At 48.8% G+C, this 11678-nt stretch overlaps 1 protein-coding gene across 4 annotated transcripts in view; it reads left to right on the plus strand.

Moving 5' to 3' along the window:
• The window catches only part of LOC110309582 (anthrax toxin receptor-like), a 29189-nt gene extending 18231 nt beyond the window's left edge, over nt 1-10958 (plus strand). For all 4 annotated transcript variants that reach the window (XM_021182322.1, XM_021182325.1, XM_021182324.1 and 1 more), the window contains 12 exons: nt 73-106; nt 975-1054; nt 1125-1193; nt 1471-1548; nt 1642-1696; nt 4579-4677; nt 5411-5480; nt 6007-6085; nt 6778-7128; nt 7725-7763; nt 8725-8868; nt 10705-10958. In XM_021182322.1, coding sequence (XP_021037981.1) covers nt 73-106; nt 975-1054; nt 1125-1193; nt 1471-1548; nt 1642-1696; nt 4579-4677; nt 5411-5480; nt 6007-6085; nt 6778-7128; nt 7725-7763; nt 8725-8868; nt 10705-10947 — 1341 coding nt within the window. In that variant the 3' untranslated portion in view covers nt 10948-10958. The remainder of the gene's footprint in view (nt 1-72; nt 107-974; nt 1055-1124; nt 1194-1470; nt 1549-1641; nt 1697-4578; nt 4678-5410; nt 5481-6006; nt 6086-6777; nt 7129-7724; nt 7764-8724; nt 8869-10704) is intronic.
• Nucleotides 10959-11678: the final 720 nt, after the last annotated feature.

Below are 11678 nucleotides of genomic sequence, written 5' to 3' on the forward strand. Positions count from 1 at the left end.
AGTGTAGACTACCATGGAGGGTGGGGGTTCATCTTATTCTAGAGTCACCAAGTTTTCTTCATCTCTTGGCAGGCTAATGAACAGATCCAAACGGTCAACTCGGGAGGTGAGCTGACTGCCCCGCCCCTTCAGCAGAGTGGGACCCACAGAGCTGAGCTTCCTGCTGAGCCTGGGTCTCTCTTTGAGTCTCTTAAAGGCAGTGTTACCCCTCCCTGCACAGCAGGCCTCTTTGAGCACAGCACCCAACTCGGGATGCTTCTGAGATGACCGGAAGCTGCATGTGGTCCTATGTAGGCTTTGTTCTCACTGGTCCTTGGCCTGCAAATGTGCTGGTGAATGGAAACAAGAAAACTGGGCTGAGCAAACTGAGAACTCTGTGGGGTGGAAACCAGGGCTTCATTTGCTATCATAGGCTATCAGGCCTCTTCCATCTCTTCCTCATAGGCTCCGGTATCAGCCAGAACAACTGCTATGCAAAGGAAGGACCTATGTCCCTCCAGAGTGTAGGTCTGAGGTACTTGTCCGGAACAGGTTAGACCATGTAGGGAAAGATGCTAAGGGACCGGGGGTCTTTTGTCCAAGACACTGTGATTTGTGATTCTGACTCACTGAGCCCACCATTGGCAGAAGAACAGCCCTGGGAACATGCTTAGAGTTGGCACAAACAAATCTCACTGGGCTTTACTGGCACAAGAGATATCCTTTCCTCCTGCTATCCAGGGACAGGCTGGACTTGTGATGTGTTTTTAGCCTACCCTTGAGGCATAGATTCTGTAGTTCAAGAGCACTGAGAGCCCCAATGACCTGATGGAAGGCCCTAACTCTTTAGGGGTTCTATTTAATAGTGGATTCTCTCTGTGTGTCTGAGCTCCTGTCTCAGGAGGCTGAAGAGTGAGGCTCACCAGATCTACCTATTGTAAACAGCCCTGGGCCTGCAGCCCCATTCAACATGCCACTCTTCATTTCTTTGTCAGCCACTAAGAGGCCTAGTCTGATCATTGCTGTCATTTGGGGGGAAATGACACCACAAGTATTGAAGGAGTCTAAGGACAAGGTGAGTCTGGCCCATCCTCCCAACTACTCTGTATGTTTTGACTCTTTAATCAATACCTCCTTTCTCTTAGGCTGATAAAGCTCGGAGCATGGGGGCATACGTTTACTGTGTCGGTATAAACAACTACGATAGACAAAAGGTAACTTGGCCCAGGTAAGCAGGGGCCCTCTGAAGCCTACTAGTGAAAATTCTCTGGTACAGACCAGACCTCCCTGGGGATGGTCCATACCTATCCCAGGGGATACAAACAACAGGTTCCACTGCAGAAACAGACTTAATGGTTGGGTAAGCTGACCTCTGACCTTAACACTTCCTAGTCATCATGCCCTGAGGGCAAGTAGCTGTGTGTCACATCTAGGGACCCCCTGTGACCTCTGTCTTCTGGCTTGGGTTTCAAGATACCCTCTCTTTTGTAGCTGAATGAGATTGCAGACAATGACGAAAATGTGTTCGTTGTGGGCCATTCTGATGATCTCCATGAGCTTGTAGACACGGTGAGCAGGCTGAACACAAGCAATGTGAGTGACAGCATCTCCCCAGGCCCCCAAAGGCCTCCCTGCCTATGCATTCTTCCCTTTCTCCATCAGATTGGCACAATGACCTGCCTTGAACTCAGAGAGGTGGAGTTTCCGTGCGCAGGAGGTGAGATCTGAGGAGCAGCTGCTTGCTATATGTGGTAGTGATATATGTGTTAGTGTGGGTATGGGTGGAGGTGGTGGAGGTGGTCTGTGTGACATATGGTTGGGTGACAGTATGTATTTGTTTCCTATGTCCCTACTTGTGGTATGAGAATGTGTGTGGGGTGGAGGTGGGGCTACGTGATGTATACTTTTGTGCAACTTGTCTACGTGGTGTGTGTGTCTTAGGAAGCACATTGTGGTCTACATTTGGTGTTTGTGTTATATACATGTGTACACATACACCATGTGTGCTTTGTTTGTAGGATGTGTGCTGTGTTATTCTACGTACATAAGCTTTATGAGGTGCCCATGTCACATGTGGCATGTGTGGGTTTTGTGTAATTTGTGTGTGGTATGTGTGGTGGGTGTATATAGTGAGTATATGGGGTATGTGGTAGATGTTGTATGTATGCTTGTGGTGTGTTTGATATTTACCGTTAAGAAGTATGATATGTGATGTGTTTCTAAACAGTGTTGAAGTAACTACACATAGGACACCCAGTGCATGTGTCTTGTGTACTTATATGAACTGAGGGTGTGGTGGGTTTGTGGTTTAAAGAGGGCAAGCAGATGTGTTATCTCTATGACTGGTTATAATGCAATGTACGTTTGTCAAGGGGTATGTGTCAGTGGTAGCAATGTGAGTGTGTATGCAATTGTCGTCTTTTCTGTCTCAGAACAAATATTTTAGCTGTAAAGTAGGAAAATCACAGTCAGGAAGCCACCACACGCTAAACACCCATATCCACAGCCCTTACTGTTACAATTATTTTAGATGCTGTAGTATTTCCAGTTCTGTAATATTTACACAGACATAATAGGATATCTTGGGGGATGGAACTCAAGTTCCATCATACACTGCGTGCAGACAGCTTAAAGGTGACATCAGGCATTATTTCTGGTGCAACTACATTTCAACTATAACTCACCATGAGGTTAAATGTAAATTTTAAGAGTATTTCCACTTGTGGGAGACCTGTTGAGCCTCAAAAAAAGTTTAAAAGTTTTCGATTGTAGAGCATTTCTGACTCAGAGAAAGGATGTTTAAACTCTATGCCAAGATCAATTTGGCTCCTCCAAGAAACGTCAAGTGCAGCCAAGAGTGGACATGTAAGATTTCTATATCCATATAACATGGACAGCAGCCATGTGACCACATCAACTGATGAAAACAAGAAATCAGGCCCAAGTGGACATCCGCTCTCTTACAGGGAACAGGGAGAAGCCTGCATGCTTGACTGAAATATCCACAAAGACAGCCACACTCATAGAACCTGACAAAGGCACCCTCTCTCCAGCCTAGGGCTCTCCTATCAGTGTGCCAAGAACATGCCTGTGTAGTCTTAGAAGGCCAACTCTCTTTGTCAGGTGCTTTATGTACACAGGCTTGGTCTTCATGTGGACAGCATGTACTTATACTGATAAAAAGGAAGAGAGGAAATCCCAAGTCCCCTCCTGTGGGGACAGCTTAGCTGATGGGCTGCCTCTAGTCCACACAGCTAGGCCCTGACTTGTGTTCTGTGGGATCCATGGTTCCAAGTTTGAGAAGACAGGACTAAGCTCACTATCCATAGTGCCCAGGCTGGGGTAAATGACCACATGTGGGGGAGACCGAAGTGTTTCCCCTCAAAGAATGGGAGCACTGTGCCAGGATTGTTGGGAGACGTGAAACAGTAGATAGTGTGGTGACAGATGAGAATCTAGACTCCAGGTTCTAGAACCTGAACAGACACCAAGGACACTTGAGTCCTTGGCTCTGGATGCCACTAATCTTCCCCATACTGTAGAAGAGTGGGGAGTTTGCTGACTGAGCAATGAAGGAGCAGAGGAGCCTTCTCCTACAAGCGTTCTCCTGCTTCCGGGTAAAGAAGCCCAGCCTTGCAGCCCCGACCAATTGCTGCATGCCTCCCTATTCCTAAACACACAGGGCTTGGTGTCTAGGTAGCTGTGACAAACTCCCAGTGAAAATACAAGTTGACATTCTTCTCGTTGTAGCTCAGTCACAATGACAGGTGCCTCCAGACACCAGCTCAGCCACTGACCTGTTAAACTACTGGTTATCTTGTGCAAAGCTGGTACATTCAGGATACTTGTCAGTTGGGGGTAAATCTCCAGGCCTGTACCCCAAGTGAAGCAGTATGGACTGTTTTCCTAAAGCTGTTTCTGGGTCAACCTGTGTGCCACAAAGACTCAGGAGGGTCAGCTCCATGGAGCATCTGAAGTACATGGGGCTGGGAATGAGCCAGGACTATCCCATGGCATCTGTCCAGATAAATGATAGAGAATTTTTCCTGCCTTCTGTGGGAATAGCTGCCAAGAGACCCTCTCTGTGTCCCTTGCATATTGAACTAAAAGCCAGGGAGCAGAGCCTCTGCTTTTAGAACAAGCTTGCTTATGAGATGTAGTCTTCAATGGGTAAGGAAGATGGAATAGTTGAGAACAGATATGTTGATTTCTGGCTTTGCAGCTGAAACAAAATGTCTCCTATGAGAAAAACTTTTAGAAGGGTCAGGAGCCTCCTCTGCACTTCCTGTTTTAGCCTTATTTCTAGGGTCTCCCACCTGGAACCATGGGAGTTTAGGATTGGTGTCTGTGTGTGCTTGGTGGGTTCTGCAGGCTTATTAAATCAAGACTGGTGGAGAAAGGTGATCAACACATACAAAGCTCAACTAAGATACATTGGCATAGACCATGGGTGACATAGAAAGAATTGGGCTGTAGAACCTACAGATGTTGGCCCAGACATAGCTATTGCCTCTCACGGAGCCTTGGAAATCCTGTCTGGGGCCACTATAAACTATGCAACCAGGGCCGTACCACCTCTACCTCATGTTTCCCTTGCAGAAAATCACCCAGTGCTCTTAAGAGGATATGGCTTTCACAATGCAAAGAATCTCAACGAAGTTATTTGCAGATTCAAGTTCAATGACTCCACCATCATCGGTAAGTAAACCCTCTCAGTGCCTCAGAGATGCATATCTTCCACAGAAATCCTTCCTCTTGGCCAAGCAAGATCCCTACCCTTGCTAACCCATTCCCAGTGGGGTGGGACATGCGGGAAAGCTGGACCTCCTTGCCAGCAGAGATTCCACTCAGCCCTCTCCTCTGGACCAAGCTTGGGAGGCGAGATGAAAATGTTACAATTATTGTGCCCTTCTCAAGTTCCCACAGAAATAGTCATCAACAACCTCTCTGCTAGATTCCCTAGCTTGGCATCCATACAATCTCCCTGGTTATTTATCCCGATGTCATCCTTGACTTCTCTTAATCCAACCTCCAAACCCATAAGCAAGCTCTGTGACCTCTAGGTCCAGTATCTGTGAGGCTCCAAAACGAGTCAGAAAACTTGAAACAAAGCAAGACCTCTTCCCACGGCTCAGCCCACCCATGCTTGCTTGTCCCTTCCTCCTCAACATCCTTGGCAGATCAACTGAAACTCATTTCATTCCCTGGCCTCTCCTCATTGGTCTTACTTTAAACATCAGCTCAGAGAGGATGGCCATGGTCCACAGTATGCAAGAGTGCCAAGAATTGCGGATGACTTTGAAGCACCAACCATCTACTTTCAATCATTACCGAAGTGCTAAGATGTCAGTTCTGATTGTCTTGCATAGTCTGAGGTAACATGGGTACATGAGCAAGACAATTGACATTCCTCTTATGCCACTTTCTTTAGATAAAAATCCAACTGTTAAGAATGCCACTGTCATGTATTGTCCTGCACCAAAGATAGAGCAACCTGAACAGTAAGTGCCCATACTTCTTGGCCCTATAAATCCAGAGACAATGTAGTCCTCATAGTATACAGCATTTGGTTTCCCCTCTGTTGTAGAGCATCTGTTTGTCTGCCGGTGAGCTCTGGATACTCTACCTCCTGGCCTTGTTGGTGATCCCTATGGGATTGACCAGTGCCCAGGCTCAGCTCAGAGCTGGGAGTAAATGATGATAAACAAGAGTATCATCAATACCTGGTGTCCCAAAGCTAAGAAAACAAACCTTTATAAGTCCAGAGAGTTGTACAGGGCATGAAGCAACACTGCCTTGTTTATAGCCTACTGCTATAATGATATCAAAGGCCATGTCCTGAACCATCCACTTTGCCATAATTGCACAAGTTGACTCTTTGTGCTTGGGCAATCATCTCTCATGGCTCAACTGTCCACTCTGAGAGGCCCAAGTGCTAGAAGTTCAGAATTGTTACCCTGAAGAAAGCCCCTGTGCAGGCGCTAATCTCTAGACTGCTTCTTGAGGTCTGCTTTTTTTGTGCATTAGAATCATCTTAGTTGAAGTTAGCCTGAACAATGGACAAGACTTCCTTGCCCACAGAATCCGTGTGAATTCTTCTGACTGTGTGAGTATCCCAGTAGGTTCCATAGCCTTGGGTAGGTAGAGGCCCTGGGAGGATACGGATTCTCCTGGAAAGTCAAAGATGAGGAGGGGGCTAGGCGAGACCCAGGAGTAGCTTATGCTACACAGGCACTTTGGGCGGTCCATCCTAGTTTCTAGAAGGACAGGGATAAGGGGGTGGGCAGGTGCCAGCCCTGGCAGCAGCCGCCACTATCACTGCCAACCCTCCAAGTGTGTTTTCTGCCAAGGTGTTTCTAAGTCACAGGGACCTCACACCAGTGAGTCCTTGCTCTAAGGAAGACTGTGACCCTTTAAAGGAAGGGCCACATAGGCTGAGGCAAGTTCCACACTGTAGAGGTGGTGGGGAGGAGGCAAGAAAGCATCCTATATCTTGGGGGCAAGCATCAGCCTGGCTTTCTCTCAGAGATCTGATCACCTGTAGTCCAGCATATTGTCAGCTGAGACCACAGTGACAGCTGAGATCCAAAGAGTGCCAAGGAGCCTGGGCTATCCTCACCTGGGTTCTGGCCTTGGAGCATAGCCAGAGCTAGCTAGTTTTCTGTGGTACCAGAAAACTTAGGAGAATGGAGAAGAGGCAGAGAGAGGGCAAGCACTGGGCATCCAGGAAGGAGGCTACTTAGTGTTCCACATTAAAGCTAGGGTGTCTGCTAAGGATGGCGATCGTCTTTCCCACAGATACCTCCCCCAGTGACCACTACTCCTGCCCCAGAAACCTCTACAGTTCTGACAACTTCACCAACAAACCTTATCCCCAAACCAACTATTCCAGGCTCCCCTACTATACTCCTCCCTCCTCCAGCTCCTCCCCGTCCTCCTTCACCTGCTCCTCCCCCACTTCCTCCACCTTTAACTCTACCTCCACCTCCATCTCTAACTCTACCTCCACCTCCACCTCCGCCTCCAACTTCACTTGTGCCTCTGCTGCCAGCTGAGCCAAGCAAGGAAGTTTTGCTCAGCACCGTGGTACTGCTCCTAATGCTGATCCCTGTAGTGCTGTGGTGGATCTGGTGGCTGTGCTGCAGACCGGTGAGTGAGTACTCTCTGCCCACCCAAGGACATGGATCTGGGACAGCACCATGACAGTCACAGCCTGCTGAGGCAGATGCTGAGAATTCTCCAGGGGCTTCCTTGGGGTCAGGTGGAGCTCTCCAGCACAGTAGCAGGATGTGTGATGCTTACATGTGTTCCCCAGGGATGATTATCTGGGGGTCATGTGTTGTGACAGCACAGTAACAGAACTGTGTTAGTCACCCTCCTGTACTGCAACAAAAATGCATGAAATAATCAACTTTGAGAAAGATCGATTTCCCACTCACAGATTTTGGAGATTTTATTTCATGGTGCCTCAGCCCTTTGAGCCTGTGGGAAAGCAGTATATATTGTGATGAGATTGTGGGGCAAGGAAGTCCACACCTCATCTCCAGTTCTGAAAGAGGAAGACCTATTCTAAGACACACTGCCAAGGATTAATTTCCTCCAAAGGGTCATCCGATGTCCACTGTAGGCTGCAACACCTCCATAAGTACCATAGGCTGGGATCAAGACTTGAACTCACAAGGCATCTTGGGAACAGTTTCCAAACCATAACAGTACTTCTCATACCTGTCTGTTTCACCCCCTAGCCTGTCAAGGCACTGCCAGCACCTGTACCACAACCAACGGTGAGTCATTCTTTGTATCCTGATAAGGTCATCATGTCAGAGACATGATGACCAACAAATGGCCATCATTGTTCGGCCTGAACCCAGGGCCTCCTCCTACCTCAGCAAGCACAATGAGGTGAAAGGCTCTGCAAAGGCTGGGGGACTCTCGATATCACAAGATAACAAACACTCCCACTGCCTTCTGATCAAGACCTTGGTCAAACTATCAGTATAGCAGCAGCTCTTATTGCTTCAAAGGCTTTCGGGAGACTCCTGTGAGCTCTGGTTGATACTGAGGCTGCAGCCAGGTTGCTGAGAGCAGAGCCTTCTGAAATAAGCCCTGATTCTCATCTCCAGGATAGGGATCTTCTGGCTCCTATGAATGTCTTCATCTCTGTCTCCTGGCAGGGTAGAAGGGTTGTCTGGGACCTGAGGGATAAGGAGGGTGAAAGAATCCCAGATGGCCCTGGGCAGTGAGGGATGTCCCTAAGGAAACATAGGGACAGGGTGGGTCAGCATCTGTAGCTCCCATCAGGTAAGGACCAGATGTTGTAGAGAGGCTGGGGCAGGTGGAGCCTGGGTTTGGCCTCAGATAGGAGCAGCCTCCCTGCCTTGGTTGGACTGTGTTGGTTGCAGAGTGGCCTGGGTGAGGACACCTATGCAGAGACAAATGGAAGGGACAGTTACCTGCTAGTGCTGTCCCGCTGGACAGCAACCAGGCCAGACTTCTGCCAGCAAGACTGACCCAGGAGAGCCAAGGGCTCAGAGGGAGGCTGTTAGTACTTTGTGAAGGTCCATATCTGAAAACTGGGAGGGGGCTCTCTTCTTCCTGTGAAAAACCTCCCCAGGGTATGTGATGCATCCTTCCTTTCACCTCCAAACCAAAAGGCCCCACAGTGACAGGTGTTGTGCAGAGCACACAGTGGCACTCTTCCAGAAGTGGCACACAAAGCTCAGACAGGTTTTCTTCCCCTCTCAGCCCCAAAAGAAAGAAAAGGGCCCTCCTCCAGTGCCTCCTCCAGTGCCTCCCCCAGCTCCACCCCCAGCACCGGTCACTGCGCGCCCCATTGTAATCATCTGCTGCTGTACCTGCTATGATGTGTGTGTGAGAAGAGGAACAGAGGTAAGGGCCCTGTGAGGGCTGGGATCCAGGCTGGGTTCAGGGACCCAAGCGCACTCAGGCCTGACAGCAGAGGTCTGGGTGTAGAAGAGAATATGGCCTCTGGGGACAGGTCTGGATTGATAGGTTCACAAGGTAACAACCAATGCCCGTGGAAGAGATATACAGGCCTCCCCCACATTACCTGAACCCTCCAAATAATTGAGTCTCCCTTTGGCATTATGTGGGTGTTAGGGCAGTAGCCACTGAGTGCTCTAACTGGCCAATCCCCGGTCCTCAGAGCCATTGTTCCAGACAATGTCTTTGTACAATTTTCAGCCATGTGTAGCAGTGCCACAGACATTACCCTTAGAATGTGGGTAAGTCAAGACACACTGAACAAAGAGGCTCATGAAGCCAGAGATGATAAAAAAACAGAAAGGACCAGCCCTGCAAAACCTCTGCCCACTGTGAAAATTGGTAAAAAGCCAGTGGCCCTGCACTCCAGACATCTTCATACACAGGAGGGAAAGAACTGGCCTGCGTGACTCTGCTTTCTGCTGAGATGGGCCAGCTGAAAAGAATGAGAAGGGAGCTGACACATAGATCCTACAAAGGCATTGCAAACTCCTTGTGTGCAGTCAAGCCCTGGAATGCTGTTTGAAGTCCCCTTCTCTTCCCAGATCTAAATCCATCTTAGGGAGGGGAAACCAGTGGAGCAGCAATCCTAGGCCCTGGACAGAGAGGACCCATGAGATCAGCACTTAGGAAGAAAGATCCCCAGTCTCCACCAGGCTTTGTCCTCTCCCCCAATGTTCACTCTCTGCAAGGAACCTCTCATCCTGTTTTGAGAACCCTGGGTTCCCCATAGTTGTCCAGGCCAACCAAGAGCCTGCCTTGTCTTTCCCATGCTTGTGGGTGGCCACAGAAAAGTCAATCCATGCCTTCCAGAGAAGGAGGGTGCTTCTGAAGTTACATGGCCTAGTCTGAAGGGCCTGGCCCCACCCACTCAGGGCCTTTGGCATCTAGCTATAGAAGCTAGGCCATAGGGTGCCCACCATAAGAGCCATGGATGTTCAGGCCTCTCTGCCATCCTCTTCTCTCTGCCCTTCATGAGCTGAGAAAAGCCCAAGACATGAGGCCTGGTGGTGTGGAGCCTCCCAGGTGGCTTTTGGATGCAGTCCTTATGAAAACCATGGTTGATCACTGGCTGGCAGGCATGATTCATGGTGCTGAGTTGCCATCATTGATATGCTTGCCAGATAATAGAAGACCCCAGCTATGGCTTAACCTTGTACTCAACCCCAGTTCCTGTCCCAGAGTACTTATAGCCTGTCCTGAGATTTTGCATTTGGAAGTCTGGAGTACAAATCACTTTGGTTTCTAGAACCGAAGCCTAAGCACCCCACCACCACCCCTTTTTTTGGATATGTAGCTCCTCCTCTTTCTGCAAAGTGAGCAGGACAGAGCCATCCAGCCTGTATCATCACAGGGAAACTCTTAACATTGTCTCCTTGTGCTCCTCCCATGTAGCACCTTGGGTGGCATAGGGTCCCCTTACCCAGTCTCCAACATGTCTTTCTATCCCCAAGTCCTTAACTGAGCTACTGAGTCTCTTCTGCCACGTAAGGAGCAAGAGCCATTGGTTCCACGAACCCACATCAGACAGACTTCAGCTTCTAGCACTGAGTCTAGCATGAGAGTGGAGCCTGGAGACAGCTCCAAGGGAAGAGAAGACCCTTCATTAGGGCCACCTTATGGTGATGCTAGTGCTGACCCCACTCCCTCTGGCAGGCATTGCAGGCTCCTAGTTAGTTCCAACCACACCTTGGTGCCCTTATCTTTGTTCTCTCCCTGCAGGGGCCGTATATCAACCTTGACCTCCTGAAGGACCTCTGTTCTCGAGTTCCCTGCACCTCTAAGACTGGCTTCTTCCCACCTGAGGAGTACCTGTGCCTGGCCTCCTGTTCTCAGTGCCACCATCCTCCACACAGTTGTCCCAGGCCATTTCCTTTGCTCCCTTCCCCTGCCCAGGTGTCTCCCAAAGCCCCCTTGTCACTGCCTCCCAGGCAGCGGACCTCTCAGACACCACAGAGGCAATAGTGAGAGGTCTTTCTTTGCTGCTAATTTGGACCCATGTATCTGTTCTTGGATTCTAATTTTAAAAGAGTTGGAATTTTTTTATTAGGAGGTTTGTCATCCAAAGGTAAACCTCAGATGTGTTTCTGGGGCACTGGGAAGGACAGAACTTCGTGGTGTCGTGTGGCTAGGCGTAGATGAGTTCTACAGCTTTGTCACCAGATCCATGACACACCACAGGCTCTTAAGCTCTATACGAAGAACAATCCCAGATTCATCCCGAGGGTAAACTTGACAGCTGTGTAAGCATGCCTGGAGCTACAGGTGTGTACCACTGCATCTAGCTTTTTAGATTGGCAATGGGGATCCCAAACTGAGGTCCTTGTACTTGCATGCCAAATATTTAACTACCTGAGCCACTTTGTAGCCCAGTGGTTCTCAGCCTGTAGGTCATGGCCCCTTTGGGGGTCCCATACCAGATACCTGGCATATCAGACATCTACATTATGATTCAAAACAGTAGCAAAATTACAGTTATAAAGTAGCAACAAAATAATCTTATGGTTGGGGTTCACCATAACATGAGGAACTGTGTTAAAGTGACACAGCATTAGGAAGGTAGAGAACTACCCTGTTCTAGCCCCTTGGTTAACCTTTTACTTTGTTCTCTATATGGGTTTTGTTTTGCAAAGCAGTTTCAAGTCATGCATATACAGAGATTTTTTAAACAAATGCCAGAGTGTTCCTACTCCACT

The sequence above is a fragment of the Mus caroli genome, chromosome 14, assembly GCF_900094665.2.
Source record: "Mus caroli chromosome 14, CAROLI_EIJ_v1.1, whole genome shotgun sequence".
NCBI lineage: Eukaryota > Metazoa > Chordata > Mammalia > Rodentia > Muridae > Mus > Mus caroli.